Raw genomic sequence first — 19,781 nt, 5'->3', positions numbered from 1 at the left:
AGAACAGTCAACTAAATGTGAGACAGTGAACTCAATGACAGAGGGTGCTGTCTGGAGAGTTCTTGTGGTGGCAGCTTAAGGCCAAAGAAGACTCCCAAGAATAAATTTTGCCAAACAAGATTTCTCCTGTTTGGGTCAGAGGAGACTTGCCTGACCTCAGCCCTGTGGTGGTTGCCATGGGGATAGGAGGGGAGAGATGGGAGTTGGGATGAAGTAACACAGCCCTTGTGGTTGAGCTCATGCTTCTCCAGGACAGATGCCAAACCAGGCAGCCCCCTTTCCTCCTGGATACCCAAAGGCCTGGAGATCAAGTCCTGATTAGGCTCTCCTTTCATTCTTCTCATTTAAAAATAATTATTATTACTTTTGAATTATTTTTTGGCTGTGCTGAGTCTTAATTGCGGCATGCAGGCTTAGTTCAGGCATGTGGGGTCAAGTTCCCTGATAAGGGATCGAACCTGAGCCGCTGTATTGAAAGCGTGGAGTCTTAGCCACTGGACCACCAAGAAAGTCGCATAGATTCTCCTCTCCTTCCACATAGAACTGCACAACCTACAAAGTAGGTCTTTTTACTGATATCATGATACTATGAACCCTTGGAATTAGCTACTCTGATGAACACATTCTCAACAGTCACTCTATTATCCTGGCAAGCGGGGACAGTGGAGAGAATACGGCATCAGAGGAAAGGAGAAACTGCCCTGTGAGATGAACACTGCCTTTGGTGGGATCCTGTTATCCTGCATGTCAAGAGATAGTCATGCAGGATAGCCTCCACACAGTCATGACCCCTGCTGCTGCTAAGTCGCTTCAGTCATGTCTGACTCTGTGCAACTCCATAGACGGCAGCCCACCAGGCTCTTCTGTCCACGGAATTCTCTAGGCAAGAGTTCTGGAGTGGGTTGCCATTTCCTTCTCCAAGTCATGACCCCTAAATGCAATCAAACTGTGGAAAATACTAAAAGACTCAGGCACCCTGGTGTAGCCCTGGTCTAGAACCTTCTCAGTGTGCCATCCTGTGTGAGTGGACTGGCCTCAGGATCTTCACTTTCTTTCCTCTAACATAGTGATAATACCCAGTGGAGAGCTGTGAAATTACACTTGAAACACATGTAAAGCACGTTATCTGGTCCCTGGTTACTGGTACAAATAATACCAGAATTCCTGAGTATCATCTTACCTGGGAGTTTGCTAGCATCTGAACCGACTCACTCAATAGGTCCATGGAAGGCTGAAGTCAAGCCCTAAACATGCTACTATGACAGTAAGAGAGAAAATCCTTTACAAAGGATGGCACAGGATTTCTTTCCACTCAGAAGGCTAATTTTCTTTAAACAGAAAATTTATTTATTTATTTAAATAATTGATTTATTTATTTTGGCTGTGCCAAATCTTAGTTCCCCCACCAGTGATCGAACCTGTGCTCCCTGCAGTGGCAGCATGGAGTCTTAACTACTGTGCTGCCAGGGAAGTCCCTAAATTGAAATTTTAGATTTAGGTAATAACTAATGAGCAGCTTCCCAGGTGGCATAACGGTAAAGAATCTGGCTGCTAATGTGGAAGACATGGGTTTGATCTCTAAGTTGAGAATATTCCCTGGAATAGGAAATGGCAACGCACTCCAGTATTCTTGCCTGGAAAATCCCATAGACATGTAAGCCTGGTGGGCTGCAGTGCAAAGGGTCACAGAGAGTCAGACAAGACTACGTGACTGAGCACACACATGCAGTAACTAATGAACTGTGATGAAGATTTTTTCGAATGGACAAAAAGTGGGAAAAATATGTTCAATGACTAAACTGCAGTGTTACAATCAAGAAAAAAACATATTTTCTATGCTCATGAAGAGATATCTTGAGACTTCCCTGGTGGTCCAGTGGCTAAGACCCCATGCTCCCAATGCAGAGGGCCCAGGTTCAATCCCTGGTCAGGAAATTAATAGAGGCCACATGCCTCAACCAAGAATTCACATGTCCCAACCAAGACCCAGTGCAGTCAAATAAATAAACAAATATTAAAAAAAAGAGAGATATGTCTAAAAAGGGATAATATCTGTTAAAAAAAAAAAAAAGAAGAAGAAGTTAGGAAGAGATGGAGAAGGTATGGGAAGATAAAGGATTATCTGCGAAGCTACTCTGTGTACCTGATTCCTATCAGGGTCTTTCGCGTGTAACATTACATTCAGTTTACACAATCCTGAGAAAAATGTGTTTCTTCAATTTATAGATAAGGAAATCAAGCTTGAAAATTTGCTTTAAAAAGCTAGTTCAGGAACCAAACTGGATCTAAATGTGTCACTTGGACTCAAAGTTTTCCTTCTCCATGTAAATGGAATTTATTCTAGAGATATTGGTTTACATTTTTTTAGACATCCTTGTAAAAGAGTTTCTACATGATTCTGTTATGATGAAATTACTCTTCCTTAAGAGTTATTTGTATCATAAGAGTCAATTTTGTCTCATTTTCAAAGCCACAAGAAAAGAATCTAGGAAATAAACTTAAAATATCTTAAACTGATGACCATTTAAAAGGAACATGTATTATTTCTACAGCCAGGAAGAATATATAAACTTATACCATGTGAAAAGAAAACCCACTTCAAACCAGTTTTAGGTTAGACACAGAGGAATGCCTTGAGCATCCAGGTCAAAATGATAAAGTACGCTCAATATCTGAAAAACGTGACAGTTGCCTCTCTCTGAAGGATTAAACTCAGCCCAGCTTGAAGGCATGAATCATTTCATGAGGTTCTTTCCAGCATGAGTACATCCTACACGACTTGCAGAGTCTCTCTCTGTCCTCCAGAAAGGGCCATTGAAGTCATTCACTTCACTGCCGTTTAGATGTGACCCTTAGGATTGAGGGACGCAGGCTAAGAAGGTTGCTGTTAGTTTCATAATGAGATGTTAAGTGTTTGGAAAGAAAATGAAAGTTGCTCATTCCTGTCTGACTCTTTGAGACCCTATGGACTATAGCCTGCCAGGCTCCTCTGTCCATGGAATTTTCTAGGCAAGAATACTGGAGTGGGTTGCCATTTCCTTCTCTAGGATATCTTCCTGACTCAGGGATTGAACCCAGGTTTCTTGAATTGCAGGCAGATTCTTTATCATCTGAGCAGCCAGGGGAGCCCAAGTGTTCTGAAAGGTACAGACAAAAGCCTTGTATTTTGGACACTAGAATCTCCTGGGAAGGTCCCTGAAAGAATCCTTGACAGAAGAACCTAGAAAATGACCCACACCGGGGACAAAGACTATGCCTCACTTCTGAAGACTCTAAGGCTGGATTCAACATTTGTTGGTTGTCTTCTGGACCTCAAACTCACTTAAATTTAGAAAACATTTCAAGAGTTTTCTAAAAATGTCCTATTCATTGCTGAAAATGGCAAAAAGTCTAGGAAAAAGGCAAATGAAAAATGTGAAGTCTGCAGATTAACCAATTCCTATGCGTCTTGCTCCCACAAAGTGAGGTATGCACGGACAGTCCAACCCAAGATGGTAAGCCATAGGTCATGGAAGAAATAATGGATACACAGCATTCTTTTCCAGACCCCTTTCCAAGCATCAAAATGGCACTCCATCATTATCAGGAAGTCTTTGGTTTCTAGTAAGAAACAGCTTATGAGACGTGGTATTATCTTTCAAAAATGCATTTCTTATAAATATATTTTTTAAATTACTGAAAGGAATAAATTAGTGAAAATTCAGTAGAGCACTAATAACAGAAACAAAACCACACTACGGAATCTCCCAGAGTCTGGTCCAGATGATGACTAACAAATCCCACGGTTTTCACAACAGCGTGTAAAGCACTGTTGAAAATGTTGTCAATCACTGGTTGGGTCACTGGGTAATTTGGAGTAAAAGCTGTGAAAGGATCTAGGTGAGGCAATGCTTCCTGTGCTTGCTATGTTCTAGAGGAAGCACCTGAGGATATTTATGGTGGGACAGGGGACATGGGAACTTCGATGGCAGCCTTTGTCTGTACATGTAAATGTTCTCATTTGAAAATAATATTTTCTATCTTTTGAAAATAATGTTTTTATTGTGGCAAAGTATATTACATAAAACTTACCTTTTTAACCACTCTTAAGTGTCCAGTTTTGGCATGAAGCACATTTGCACTCTTGTGGATCAGCGTCATCTTTTTCAGCTTTCCCCAGTGAAACCATAGCCTTTAATCGCCAACTCCCATACCCCTTTCCCCCCAGTCCCTGGTAACCACCATTTCACTTCCTCTCTCTAGGAATGGGACCATGCTAGAAATGTCCTATGAGTTGGAATCATGCAATATTTGAAAGTCTCATTTGCTGAAGACCGTCCTTTCCTCATTGAACAATCTTGGCATTCTTGTTGAAAATCATTTCAATAAAAAATTTTTTAAAAGCATTTTCTAAGCAAGCAACTCTGTCAAGCACAAAACAGAGTCTGTACCTTGTCTGAAAGCAAAACCTGCCCAGCGCTTTATATTTAACTGTAGATAATGCAATAAACAATGCGGTCCTCCTGCCCTGTGCCAGGCCCTGGGTAAATCGCAGGCCATGGACGCAGTACTGAACTGGATGGGGTCACAGCACCCTCGTCCATGTTGTAAAGGGTGACACAGACACAGAAATCCACACTGAAGATCCTCTGTGCTACGTGCAGGGTTAGGAGGTCTGCACCCTTTCTAAGGCAAGACAGCCAAGACCCTACACTGCTTGTTTTGTATAAAAAGTGTTTGCCAAATATAATTCTTAGATGCCATGTGCTGTGCTGCGCTCAGTCGCTTCAGTAGTGTCCGGCTCTTTTGCATCCCAATGGACTGTAGCCTTCCAGGCTCCTATGTCCATGTAATTCTTCAGGCAAGAATACTGGAGTGGGCTGCCATACCCTCCTCTAGGGGATCTTCCCAACCCAGGAATCAAACCCTCTTCCCTTGTGTCTCCTGCAATGGCAGGCAGGTTCTTCACCACTAGCACCACCGGGGAAACCCTGCTTGTTTAGATACCCTTGGCCAAAGGCAAAACCGGACAGTAGAAAAAACAGCTGAATTTTCTACTGTCTGAATATGTTCTTCATGTTCTTTTCTCGCTAGAGGTCTATTACCAGGGTGACTGGCAATAGGAATGCACTTATTTAAAGTGTACAACTGGGGACTTCCAGTTAAGTCTCCGAGCTTCTACTGCAGAGGGCAGGAGCTTAATTCCTGGTTGGGAAACTAAGACCCTGAATGCCGCGTGGTGTGGCCAAAACAACAACAAACCCCTAGATATACTCTAGGCACAGAAAATGTAGCCAATATTTTATAATAACTTTAAATGAAGTACAACCTATAAAAATATTGAATGACTATGTTGTACAAATATAATATGGTAAATCAATTATATTTCCAAAAATAAATAAATAAGGCTTTAAAAATTGCAAAAAAAAAATAGGGAAAATATAGCCAATATTTTATAATAACTTTAAATGAAGTACAACCTATAAAAATATTGAATGACTATGTTGTACAAATATAATATGGTAAATCAATTATATTTCCAAAAATAAATAAATAAGGCTTTAAAAATTGCAAAAAAAAAAAAAAAGAGACTTCCTTGGTGGTCCAGTGGTTAAGAATCCAGCTTCCAATGCAGGGGACACTGGTGCCATCCCTGGTGGGCTTTGAGGAACAACTAAGCCCTCAAGCCACAGCTACTGAGCCTGCGAGCTTCAACTAGAGAGAAGCCCATGAGCTGCAACAAGGATCTTAAGTTCTGCTTCTAAGACCTGACACAGCCAAAAATAAGTACATACATATATAAATATTTTTCAAAACTTCAGTACCTAGTACTCATCTTTTTAAAAAAACTGCAAAGCAAAGGTACACAATTTAACGGCATTTAGAATATTCACAGGGCTGGACAACCACGATGGCAGTCATATTCAGAAACCCCACGCCTACTAGCACTCACTTCCCGTCTCCTCTTAACTTTCTCGGCCTCAGGCAACTACCAGTTTACCATTTATCTCTGTGCATTTGCCTGTTTTGGACATTTCACAGTAAGTAGAATCATATAATATGTGATTCTCTCTGAATAGCATAATGTTTTCAAAATATATCCATGATGTAACATGTATCAATACTTCACTCCTTTTCATTGCCAAATACTATTCCACTGTATTGCTGCTGTTGTTTAGTCGCTAAGTCATGTAGAGATACCACTCTTTATTTATTCATTCATTAATTGATGGACATTTGGGTTATTTCCACTTTTTGTTAATTATGAATACTGTGGTTAGGGACATTCAAGTACAGTTGTGTGGATCCCATTTACATTTCACAAGATGATTAGAGAGGACATCCTTTGATTCAAATAACAGACAATTTCAGCAACAGGACTTCAACAAAATGCTCAAGATCGGGAAATCCATTTTAGTGATATTCTAGCCTCTGCAGTCCATGGGGTCACAGAGTTGGACACAACTGAGCGACTGAACTGAACTGAGCCTCTAACAAATCATTCTAAAAATGACAACCTTCTAAGCCCACAACTTAAGTCATACTTCATTCCACGTCATCATTCATTCTACAAATATTACAACTGCGTGCCAGGTAATGGGTTGGAACTGAAGTCACGATGGTGAACAAGATAGACTTTGTCCATTTACAGAGCTGAGCGGCATCAAGGAGACTGTTAATTGAGCAAACAAATATAATAAAAGCTTATAAATACTACCATAAAAGACTTACACAGCCATTAGAAGGCAGCTAAACACACAGCTGTAGTAGGAAGAGGAAAATGCCAATAAAACCAATACAAATATATATAGGACTTCCCTGGGGGTCCAGTGGCTAAGACTCCATGCTCCCAATGCAGGGGGCCTGGGTTCAATCCCTGATCAGGGAACTAGATTCCATATGCCTCAACTAAGAGTTAGAATGCCACAACTAAAGAGCCCAAGTGCTGCAAAAAAGATCAAAGATCCCGTGTGCTGCAAGTAAGGCCTGGCACGGCCAAATAAATAAATAAAAATAAATATTAAAAAAAAATACACTCAGTTGAAAGCGATCCCAAGGTTCATCTCCTTCGCCGCCTAGTTAATATCAAAGTCAAACATTTTATAAATGTATCAAATGTACTCATCCCCAAAATACAATCACTCATACTTTTAAAGATCTCTTAGAAGGAAACATACATTGTTCCTCACAACCTTATCTCAACATTTTATAAGGGTCATACAATCTTTAAATCTATTCCAAATCCTTTATTCAGGTAAGTCTTTGCCCTCCTTTTCATCAGAAGAAATATAAAACATATCACTAATGTGGCTTTTTTAAAAAGTCCTTCAGATACTTAACATTAATAACTTATCACTGGGGACTTCCCTGATGGTCCAATGGTTAAGACTCTGTGCTTCCAATGCAGGGGGTGTGGGTTCAATCCCTGATCAGGGAATTAAGATCCTGGCAGGGCAAAAAAATTAAAAAAAAAAAAAAATGTCACTTTATTTGAGTTTTGTTTCACCTGGGCACTTTATTTTTCCCAATTTGTTAACCATCCTTATGACTCTTTTCAATGACTTCACTCTTATTGCAGAGCTAAGACTAGATCCTTGCTTACCCAAGGCTAAGACCTGAACTTACTACAAGGTCCTCTGTTACCTGATCTTGTAGGTTGGCCTATTGATTTTGAGCTTTATACCTACAAGACCTCTCTTAAACTATTCTTAGAAGGTAGTTGGCCCAGAAAAAAGGCAACTTGCAGGGCTCAGAAAGAAACCAACTCAACACTGCTTTGGGTAAAAAACAAACCATCAGATAAACTCAAAATGTATGCCTTCTAAGAATGCATTCAAATCAGGACCATCATGATGCTTACATATGAAAATGCAAGTATTCTCCTACGCCCACTACCCTTCTGCCCTGACCTTATCTTCCACTACTTCATTTATAACCATGCCTCCCAAATGGCCAAGACCATCTTGACCTAAATCGCTCCCTTCTCCCCATTCCCACTAGCAGCCTGGTCATGTTCTGTGTTTCCTGCACATCTTACAGATTATAGAATATTTTGAATAAGCACTGGATCTGGTACTGATCCCTTTTTAACTGTCTCACTATGACCCTTTTTACCCATTGCACCAAGAATATTAGTTTCTATTTAAACACACTTTCAATATGCTCCGATGGGTAGCCACTTAGCTCAAGATTTGTGTAGTGAAAAATAATCACTTCTGGGACTTTACTGGTAGTCCGGTGGTGAAGGCATCGAGCTCCAAATGCAGGAGGCCCAGGTTCCATCCCTGTTCAGGGAACTAGACCCATAAACAACAACAACAACACACACACACACACACACACACACACACACACACGCAGCCTGCTAAAACAGCCTTCCTCCAGCTCTTCTGATAATGTTCCCTACTCCAGCTCAAGACTACCAGATTCTACTAAAACAATGACGTTATGCTTCTATGCAGGGGAAAAGAGTAGACAACTTGGCCTATCGCTGTCATTTAAAACCAACTCCTCCCTCTGGGGAACAGAGAAACAACATTTCCCTGTCTTGTTGTTTCTGATGTACTTAAAGAAGGTCTCCCCTGATGTGTTTTGAAAGTTGCTTCTCATTTCCTGCTCGAGCTCTGCTGCTGTTTCTTGGTCCTCCTTCTCGGCCCTCTGCCAGGCCCCTGCTTGGCACAGCATTCCTGTTCAGGTCTCGGCTATTCAAGCACTTCTTTGCTCATCCCATTGGGTTTCCTCCTACTTTCCCTACCTTCCTGAGACTGGCCTCTTATGTTTCCTGTACCTAAGTTTCATTAAAGCACAGTCAGGACCGCAGGATTCTCCTATCTTTTTCTATTCAACCTCTGTAGTGAGAGTTTCCTCGTAAATACCTGAAATCCACTTTCACAGATTCAGGTGTATTAATACGGCTGATGCTTAGCCACTGAAGATCCTACGACTAACGTCTTTTGCAATCAGACACGCATCTAATGCTACGTTTGTAACAGGCATCTTCGTGGACTTTTCTGCTTTCTTCTCTAAAACGACCCCGCTGTTTCTCTAGGAGTTGGTTTGGATCCATAAGGCAGAAGAGGGCAAGGAGTCCCCTGACACCACCCAGATAGATGACAGGGTCAGAGGTTCAGAAAGCCTGCACTCCTCTTAAATGAGAGATCTGCATCAGGATTCCTTGGAAGGGTTCCCTTCGCCTTTTCTAAAAAGTTTCTTTGGAAACTATGCGCTTCCTGACTGATGACCTCCGTTTATATCTTCTTAAGTCACTAAAAGAGTTGTTCAAAGGATCAAACAGCCTTACTTTTAAGTTCCTAGTTATTCTTAAAACAGTCCATGCTTTTGAGTCTCATGTAAGTCACACATGAGACAAATCAAACAAGGCCTTAAGTCAACAAGAGAGATTCTTTTACCCTTATTTTTCCTTATTTTTAAAAAGTATTTCCTATATTTTAGGCAAACCCATGAAACCATATTCGCTTAGTGCATTTGCCTAAGTGCATTTTCCATTATTATTTCTTTGCTAGCTAATGGCTTATTCTCCAAACCTGCTCAAGATCCTTTCGGTAGCATATTAATATTCAGTAATCAAATAATTACCTCTTATTGAGCACCTACACTGGGAGAAAAAGGCACAGCACTAACTACATTATATGAATATACTTAGATGTCAATAAAGCCAGTATCCTAAGTATTCTTAATCTTAATTAACTGGTGAGAAGATGAAGACTCTGAGAAGTTAAATAACGTCTGGTTTGCTAAATACAGGAGTGTTTACACTCAGCTTCCCACTGACGTGCTCCCTTAGAGCTGTCCTTAGAGGGGACACTCTTTCACTGCTCCCTTAGGTCTGTAAAGGGCTAAGTATCCAACAAGAGATGTTCTTACGTCTTTCTTCTTTGGCTCTAGAACAAGGGGAGTACTCTATAGGGTCTTACCCAGAGAAGAGATTTTTTTCATTAAGAGTACAAGAAGTCTTACTTTCCTCTGAGTAACAAGCACAATGCGATGGATAGTTTAATACAGTACGAATGAATATGTTATAAATTGTAACAGTGCTATTAGTAAATCCTATCAAACAATATCATTAGCTTTGAATCTTGGAAAGATACATACAAAAGGACAGTGATTTCCTACCTCACGCTGCACATTCAATTAACAAAACTGGGACCCCAGCTTATACAGAGATATATACGGAGACCAGTTCAGCACATGGAATCACAGAGGTCCTAAGATAAGCTATAAATAGAGACATAAATGTGGGTCTCAAAAATAAAGAGACAAAGCTATATTTAATTACACTGTTCCTGAGGACATTTTGTAGCTATGAAGAGAAGAGGGATACAGTCATGGAAATCTGAAAACAGGATATCAATTACTCATTTATTCCTAGTAAATAAAAAATAAGGACACTGACATCTCTGTTAATAGAGCTGTTTGACTGCTCAGTGGCCCCAGTTTGGGTCCCAATCAGAGCGTCACAGGGTCACACACAAAGATGACTAACATTCCAGGACAGAGGGCACCAGGACCACATGCAGCAGATGGAGACATCAGGCCCAGAACGCTGGAACTGAAAAAAATACAATACACAGACCTAAGATAACACTCTTTAGGACCAGGGGTGCAATCCTGGCTCTGCCATTTGTTCTGATCCCAGGGAAGTTATACATACCCGCTGTGCCTCTATTCCTTCATCAGTGAAATGGGAATCAGAACAAAAGTAAGTAAAAAACAGAGGGTACTGGGGACTGCCCCAGCAGTCCAGCGGTTAAGACTCCACCTTCCAATACAGTGGACACGGGTCTGATCCCTAGTCAGGGCCTAGGGTCCCACATGCCACATTGCCATTGTTTTTATTCAGCTGCTCAGTTGCGTCTGACTCTTTGCGACCCTGTGGGCTGTAGCATTCCAGGCTTTCCTGTCCTTCACCATCTCCTGGAGTTTACTCCAACTCATGCCATGTGGTGTGGCCAAAAATCTTTTTTTAAAAAAAGGGTCTTGAGAGGTATTACTACATAATAATATGTAAAGCATGGAGGACTCAATGAGCAATTCTCTTACATTTATACTGAAAGGGGACTTTACGCAAATTGAGAAAATAGCAAAAAAGCATAATTAAAAATCACATATGTAACCACATTTTAGTAAAGACTGTTAAACATCTCACTTTCTCGATATGCCAAAACTGAGTATCACAGTGATGCAAGTCTGTCGAACTAGTACTTATGAAACATCGGTAACTGGCATCTTACTTTGCCTTGTGAAGATAACACCCATGAAAGGTTTTTTAAAAAATGCTGACAAGGGGCTTGCTTGGTGGTTCGGTGGCTAAGACCATTCTCCCAATGCAGGGGGCCCAGATTTGATCCCTGCTCAGGGAACTAGATCCCACATGCCGAAACTAAGAATTCACATGCAGCCATGAAGATAGAAGATGCTGCATGCAACAACGAAGACTCAGCGTGGCCAAATAAATACATATTTTTTTAAATAAATAAGATTCTGACAATACCTAGGCTATTTTTCACCAAAGAAGAAGCAATATCAATTTAGAAGACTACCACTAGCTTGCATCCTTTCTTAAATAAATGCGATGAGTTTGCACTTTTCATCTTTCAGAAAACAAAAACCAAACATTTTATGCTATCTTGAAATGTCAAGAAACAAATAAAACCAATGAAAGGAAGTCTAAAAGTGGTATGCACAAAACAGTTCCAATGTGGACAAAAATTTGCCATCTTACTCTGCTTAAAATTATTAAGCATCATTAACACACCATCAGCTGTTGCATATCACTCTCTTCCCTAGTTACTCACAAGACACCATTCTATCTCAACTGTACCCTTCCTTATGTAAGAGAATTTTGAGAACCAGTATTAATTCATATAATTGGGAGAGGAACCAAATCAATTTCTATTTATTTCCATTTCCTCCTAACTGCAAAATAAGAATGCCACAAACCAGTCTGTGGACAGCCCATTTTCGAAACTGCAAAAACAGAAGAGTAGGAAAATCCATTTTTGTTTGAGATAATACATGACCAACAAATCAAGAAGCATGACATTTAATAACACAGCCCTGTTCACATCTATTCGTTTTTGGTAACCATGCCCTTCACACCTTTACATTTGAGAAATGTTAGAGCTCGCTGGAAAAAATGAATTAGATAAGTACAACACCTGTGTTACAAAGCTTTTGTCAGATTTGCTCAAACTAAGCTCTCATAAGTATTTGTATGGCATGAGCTAGACCAAAATATTCCACCATCAAAAAAAAAAAAAAAGCATTCTTTTTAATTCTTAGCTGGGGAAAGGGTAGAGGAAGCAAGTAGAATTTTTGTGAGTTAAGGTTCTCACCTATAAAATGTTAATTTCCAGCTCCTAAAGATTTGTAAGATAACAGCTTATAGGAAGGAAAATTTCCAATTTACAACATCTAACAGCATCAATCCAACTACTCCAGTGAAGAAACAGCTTGATGGAAAAGATAAAGAAGTAAAAAGTGAATGTAAAGTAAGGTCCCTTTACTTTCTCAGGTATTCAAAGTCCTCATAATCAGCTGTCCCCAACCCTTTTGGCATCAGGGACCAGTGTTATGGAGTAGTTTCAGGATGATTCAAGCACACATTTATTGGGCACTTTATTTCTGTTATTTTTACATTATGATATATAATGAAATAATTATACAACTCACCATAACGCAGAATCAGTGGGAGCCCTTAGCTGGTTTTCCTGCAGCTAGACGGTCCCATCTGGGGGTGATGGGAGAGCGATGGGGAGCGGCTGTAAATACAGATGAAGTGTCTCTCATTTGCCTGCCCACCGCTCACCTCCTGCTGTGCGGCCCAGCTCCTAACAGGCAAGGACCAGTACCAGTCCACAGCCTGGGGGTCGGGGACCTCTGCTCACAAGGGGACTTTCATCCACACAGTCCTGGAACTTGCTGAAATAGGAACAATGCTCCCTGCAAGGCCTTAGGGTAAGTTGTGGCTCCTTTAATTGGTATATTTACAACTTAAATAGTGTGTTTCTGGGGCTCACTGCTGAGTTGTCATCATTTCATACACATGAAAAGATTTCAATGTCTAACAACAATAATAATTTCATATCCTTAAAAATTAACAAACATCTTATAGCCATTAAAAATAAAATGACATTAAATAATAAAAACTACTATTTTAAAGGGGCTTCCCTGGTAGGTCAGCTGTTAAAGAATCCACCTGCAATGCAGGAGACCCCAGTTCTATTCCTGGGTTGGGAAGATCCCCTGGAGAAGAGATTTGTCAAAAGATACAAAGTAATTTCTGTCTACCTGTAGGACAGGATTTTTTTTAATGCTTTTTGAACTTTTTGAATTTCCCTAATGGATGTGATTTACTTTAAAAAATTATTTCCAGAGGACTAGATATTAATTCTCACCTTTACTGTGATTTGCTTTTCAAATGAGTAAAAAGGAAATTTTTTAAAGGGACAGATTTTTTTCCATTTATTAAAAACACTTGAGCTTTAAAAACATTACTAGCTTCAAAGTGAATGAAGGATGATAAACAGGGACTTCCCTGATGGTCCACTGGTTAAGAATACACTTTCCAGCACAGGGGATGAACGTTCAATCCCGGGTCAGAGAAATAAGATTCCCACATGCCTCAGGGCAACTGAGCGATGCTCCTAGTGAAGCCCACCTGTCACCATGGAGACCCAACACAGACCAAAAAGAAAAGGATGCTAAACAAACAAATCTACTTTTATCATCTCTCCAACTGCTAACATAGACTTTTAAATAAAAATCATGCTCCCAAGGTTTTCCCTGATATGAGAATTTGGATATTGGATCTATGGACATCCATCTTCTCCACCAAGTAGCCTCAGGACATTTGGCCACACAGGGCATGGTTTAAACAGTGCACAGTCATACAGATTGAAGGCATAATGATGAAACCATCAAAAACACTTTCCAATGATCCTTGACCCAACAGGAATCTTATCCTTCAAGCTCAATCCACCATCCACTTCATCATACCCAATTTAGATTCTGTGGTCCAGCTTCATGAGCAATTCCTTGCAACATCTTCATCTGCCTGACCCTCTGTTGCACTAGTCTGGCAATCCATGCAGTTCCAGTCAGGACTTCCCTGGTGGTCCAGTGACTAAGAATCTGCCTGCCAAGGCACGGGACGTGGGTTCTACCCCTGATCCAGGAACTAAGATTCCCACGTGCTGCAAGGCAACTGAGGCCGTGAGCCACAACCAGTGAGCTCACATGCCCTGGAGCCCGTGTTCTATAACAAGAGAAGCCCAAGCACCGCAACTAGAGAGCAGCCCCCGCTTGCTGCACTAGAGAAAGCCCACTCCAACCACAAAGACCCAGTACAGCCGAAAAGAAAATAAATTCAAAACAAATACAGGTTTAACCTATTTCCCATTAAGCTGCTAAAACTGCTGGAAGGAAAAAAAAAAAAAAAACTCACACAACTCTGCTTAATGGTCTTAATTTCCTTAACATAAATCTCAAACTTAACTCTGCTAAATGATTCTTCTATGCTTTCCTCATGATTTCACTCTTTTATTTTCCAAGATTACAATCTATTTCATAGAGGTTTTTTCTCCCCTCAAACTTCCAATATCCTCTTCTTACTCTTAGCTGATCACCTCGCTTTCTGTGTCACTGACAGGTGAGAACTACTTCACCCTCTCACCCTCATCCACCAGATTTACGTGCCCACAGATGATGCCTTCCTGGCTGCAAAGATGGAAAAGCTGTCTCTGTTCCTAAGGCTAAGCCTCCCACTAAATCCCAAGGCTTTGTTCAGTTTCTTCCCTCCTACAATCACACACTTCTTTTCTCTAGATCATTCTCAGGAGCATACAAGCTTATTTTTAACACTGTTCATCTTAAAAACCAAAATTGATCATTTTATGTTCATGATTCCCTTTAACTATATAACCCAATGATATACATATGTATGCATGAGGTCTTGTGACCCCATGGACTGTAGCCCACCAGGCTCCTCTGTCCATGAAGATCTCCAGGCAAAGAATACTGGAGTGGGTTGCCATTCCATTCTCCAGGAAATCTCCCAACTCAAGAGATCAAACCCAGTCTCCCGCATTGCAAGCAGATTCTTTACCGTCTGAGCCACACACACACACACACACACACACATATATATATATTTGGTGAAGTGAAACAAAACATTATAGCTCTTACAAAGATGACCTATCCTTTCCCTGAGTAGCTCTAAGTAAGTGAAAACCAAGTAATTTTCAGGGAAGTACTTAGCTGGAGAACACGCTGTTTCATTGACAATGAAACGCATAAATGGAACAAAGCTGCATAGAGCATGAACAAAATCTAAAACAGAAATATGAGTGTAATTACTTGGCATTACCAAAGGAGATTTTCTTTACAAATTCACTGGAAGGGTTAAGAGAAAGTGGCCTCTCTCTCAAAGCCATGGATGCCTGTGTAAATCTTCTGAGAAAGAGGTGGGGTAAGTCACTGAGGTGGTTGGGAATGGTACCCTCATTTATTCTGGGTTGATGGGTTTGAGGAAAAAAGAACAATGGTGTTCGCTTAGAAATATCGTGAGCAGGCCTGGGAACTGGACCGGCCTGCCTCCAAGCATCCTGAAAAATGCTAACATACACAGCATGGATACAAAGGAGACTCGAGCCTATAGCACACAACTTAGGAAAGAAAGAGGCAGAAGAGCACTATGGAACTTCGATGGTGGTCCAGTGGTTAAGACTCTGCCTTCCAACGCAGAGGACACGGGTTTGATCCCTGGTCGGGGAACTAAGATCCCACACGCTGGGGGGCAAATAAGCTTGCACGCCACAACTAGAGAGTCCATGTGCTGCAACAAAGATCTAGTGTAGCCGAAAAAAAAAGAAAGACCAGTACTGCAGACAAGCAAGTGAAGGGCGAATCCTAGAAACATCCTTATGCCATCTCTGAATTCCAATGTAGGTAATAATGTTCACTGCCAGGATAAACTCCTTTTCTTAACAAAAGGATCATTAGGGCTTCCCTAGTGGTCTATTGGCTAAGAACCCATGTCTGCTTGCCAATGCAGGGGACATGGGTGCGATCCCTGGTTCGATTCCACAGGCTGAGAAACAACTGAGCCCGCGTGCCACAGCTACTGAAGCGGCGAACTGAAACAAGAGAGCCCGTGCTCTGAAACATGAGAGGGCGCCGTCTGTGCACCACAAGTGCAGATGAGCCCCTGCTAGCCATGACTAGAGAAAGCCCACTCGCAGCAAGGAAGTTCCAGCACAGCCCAAAGTAAGTAAATAAATCAATGAATCTTTTAAAAAAATAAAAGGATCATTAAAATTTTTCACTGGCATGCAAAATTTTATTTAATTTTATTTAAACTTATTTTGTTTAATAAGTTAGGCAATGGACCCATGAGGAATCTAAAAGGTGTTGGATAGGGAGGTGGCAGTAACCCAGCCTTGGTACCGATAGTCCCACAACAGTAAACCATCAATGCAACCAATTAGAGAGGATGGGTGACTTAACCAGTGCACACTTTCCCACCTGTAAGCTCAAATAATTCTAGAACTCTGGGTCGGAAGAACGAGAACCCCAAATCCTACCTCAGAGAATATAATTCAAAGAACACAAATCTATACCAAAAAATGGCATAGGGAAAAAAAAAACTACAAAAATACTGAAATTGAGTTTAGGAGAGAAACTAGCAAATTAATAGGTTTCTGTGTTTTCTTCATCACCACACCAAAGTGTACATGCACATCCACACCTGTCCATTCACATCCACATGCAGAGCGGAAACTTCTGTCCCATTACTTCCCACTGTTTTCCTCTCTCTGCATCAAGAGCATAATTTTCTCTAATCTTATAGCCAGACCAGACAAATTGGTGCATTATAGGATCAACTGGCTGCTTGTAATTAGTCTTGTCTGAGAGGTTTAAGAGGATCCATCCATATTGTGCTATAAAATGCAGATGGTAAAGGGTATGGTGGCTGAGTTGCCATTAACTCTGGAAGCTTGGTGAGAGCCCTGTGTTCTCCCCAGGGTCTCATTTGTAAGTTGAAGGGCTGAAGAGATGACCTTCCCACTCTCATTTTCAGCTGCTCCCCCAGGGACCACACACCTCATCTCATCTCAGTTCTATATATCCCCCCAATTGTTCCCAATTTATCCACGACCCCAGCAACTGATGATGGTGGACATGGCTGAATTGCCATAGCCTGCCTGAGTTTTCCTCCCTGAAATCCAAGAGCTAAGCTCCAAACCTGAAAGGGAAAAGAAAATCCCAAGACAAGATTCTACCTTCAAAGAACTTGCAAATCATGGCTCCCCGTGTCTGTTACAAGGGAATAATGGAAGAATGAAGACCAGTCAGAAAACAGCTTCAGTTTCAAACTGCTCCTTTCCAGGTGACTTTGGCAGTTTCTTGATAAATGGAAATGAGGATTTCTAGGATTATTTCAAGTTGAGAAGGTGGCACCTGACCAGCACTTTGACGATCACTGGCTTATACCTCCCCCAACTCAAGTTCTGAACAGCCAGTGTCTGGAGCAGGGTGGGGGTCTGGGGGTCAAGCTCATGATCAACCCAGGAGGGGAAGGCTCTTTCAAGCAGTCCATGAATAAAAGCACATATAAGCATTGTTATGAACAAACATGATGATCTTAGGCATCTATCCAAGAAATTAACATAGCAGCAGTACAAGTTTGCAAGACTCGACAAGACCAGCATATAAACAAGTATCAACATCACCTTTCAAAAAAGTAGGGTCTAAGACACAAAGAGTCCTGAAGCAGCAGAACTACGAAATAAACAACTAATGGGCCACAGCTTGGGAAGAAAAATCCAAGAATTCTTAATAATACTCCCACTCTGCACTCAATCTTTTGTTTGTATTTTCTTCTCCATATTTAGTGGCTAGTCAGCCCAAGAGCTAATGCTTAAGTCTGCAACATTTAATCATTTATAATAAAATTATTTACAACAGCTTATGATTAAAATTCCAAAATCACTGCAGATGGTGACTGCAGCCATGAAATTAAAGACATTTACTCCTTGGAAGAAAAATTATGACCAACCTAGGCAGCATATTAAAAAGCAGAGACATTACTTTGCCAACAAAGGTCTGTCTAGTCAAGGCTATGGTTTTTCCAGTGGTCGTGTATGGATGTGAGAGTTCGACCGTAAAGAAAGCTGAGTGCCGAAGAATTCATGCTATTGAACTGTGGTGTTGGAGAAGACTCTTGAGAGTCCCTTGGACTACAAGGAGATAAAACCAGTCCATCCTAAAGGAAATCAGTCCTGAATATTCATTGGAAGGACTGATGTTAAAGCTGAAACTCCAACACTTTAGCCACCTGATGCGAAAAATTGACTCATCTGAAAAGACCCTGATGCTGGGGAAGATTGAAGGCGGGAGGAGAAAGGGATGACAGGACGAGATGGTTGGATGGCATCACCAACTCAATGGACATGAGTTTGAGTAAACTCCGGAAGTTGGTGATGGATAGGGAGGCCTGGCGTGCTGCAGTCCACGGGTCACAAAGAGTCGGACACAACTGAGTGACTGTACTGAACTGATGATTAAAATTATTATTCCTCCTTTAGTTTTTTAGAAACACTTTTGTTCATAACTCTAATATTAACTATGACACCTGAGTTCTGGGACTTGAAGAAGAAATATGACAAACACCTTAAGTGAGTCTCACTCACACACACACACACCCCCCAAAAGAAGACCCTGCCATTTGGCAATCTTAATGCCACACAAATTTTTCTTCCAGAGAAACAGATTCAATCAGTTATTTTTTCCTCCCTAGCACAGCTGGTTTTTACATGGCATTATAAAGCAGATGGAATGCTAATAACCAAAAGCCAGAGGGCTGATTAGGCTGTTTGCAATCTGCACTTCTGAAATAAAGAACTATTCCTGAAAAGTAAAGGTCATTTAAAATGAATTGTATTCAATAAAGAGCTTCGGTAGGAACACCAGAGCTAGCTATTATTGACTGTCACGACATTCTTCTGGCAAAGCAGAAATGCAGCCTTGTCAAGGAATCTCTTCTGGCATGGAAGGATGGACTCAACTGAACTCTCGTTCATCTGACTTGGTGAACAGCACGCAGGAAATGTCCAGTGTGTGTGTAGAAACTGAATGTATGTATGGGTTAATCCATTAATCCTATGTTCACTAAGATGCTTCTGGGTCAGGAGAAGGCCGGGCTCAAGAAGCAACAAAAGTTTGAACCCAGGTTCACGTCCCCACAAACCAAAGAGGGAAGGGTCACTTGTAAGGCACGTCTCTCTCTGAAGCATCTAAAAGAGTTGCTTTATTCAGTCATGAGTGGCTGGTCTGTAGTGTGGTCCCTTCATTCTGAGCCTCCCTTCTACCTCTGTTTCGCTCAAAGCAGAGCAAAGATGAGAGTGTCCACTATCTTTTAGAGTCTCACCTGAGCAGCAGGTGAAGCAGGACCCAGGGAAGAGCTGATGCTTCTTGGAGGTGGGACAGACATCCACCCACCTTGCTTGCTTTGAAGGACAGTTGCCCAGATGTGATTGAAAGACCCTTCTGGCCCACATGCACAGATTACTCCAAATGCCTGAAATTCTGTTCACTGGAATAACCCCTTGGCCACACCAGGGTCATCTTCTTCACCGGGACCTCCCTGTCCTTCACACTGCCCTTCTCTCCTCCTGGTGCCTGCAGGCCTTCCCATCACTGAGCAGCGTGGGCTCCTCACTGCTGGCTGTGCCATGCGAGTCTCAGCACTCCGGAGACCATAGACACATGAGCCCAGCATC

General features: G+C 41.3%; 1 protein-coding gene across 18 annotated transcripts in view; it reads right to left on the bottom strand.

The window, feature by feature from the left end:
• KIAA1217 (KIAA1217 ortholog) overlaps positions 1 to 19,781 on the bottom strand; it is a 527,643-nt gene that overhangs the window by 209,151 nt on the left and 298,711 nt on the right. The window contains exon 2 of one of the 18 annotated variants that reach the window (XM_061436003.1): positions 12,673 to 12,761. The exons of the other annotated variants lie outside the window; for them this stretch is intronic. Within the exon in view, the coding sequence (XP_061291987.1) occupies positions 12,673 to 12,675 (3 nt within the window). The 5' untranslated portion in view covers positions 12,676 to 12,761. The remainder of the gene's footprint in view (positions 1 to 12,672; positions 12,762 to 19,781) is intronic. 18 annotated transcript variants of the gene reach the window in all.

Source organism: Bos javanicus, chromosome 13, assembly GCF_032452875.1.
Source record: "Bos javanicus breed banteng chromosome 13, ARS-OSU_banteng_1.0, whole genome shotgun sequence".
Taxonomy (NCBI): Eukaryota; Metazoa; Chordata; class Mammalia; order Artiodactyla; family Bovidae; genus Bos; species Bos javanicus.
The sequence above is the reverse complement of the archived record's forward strand: the minus strand, read 5'-3'. Positions and strand labels throughout refer to the sequence as shown.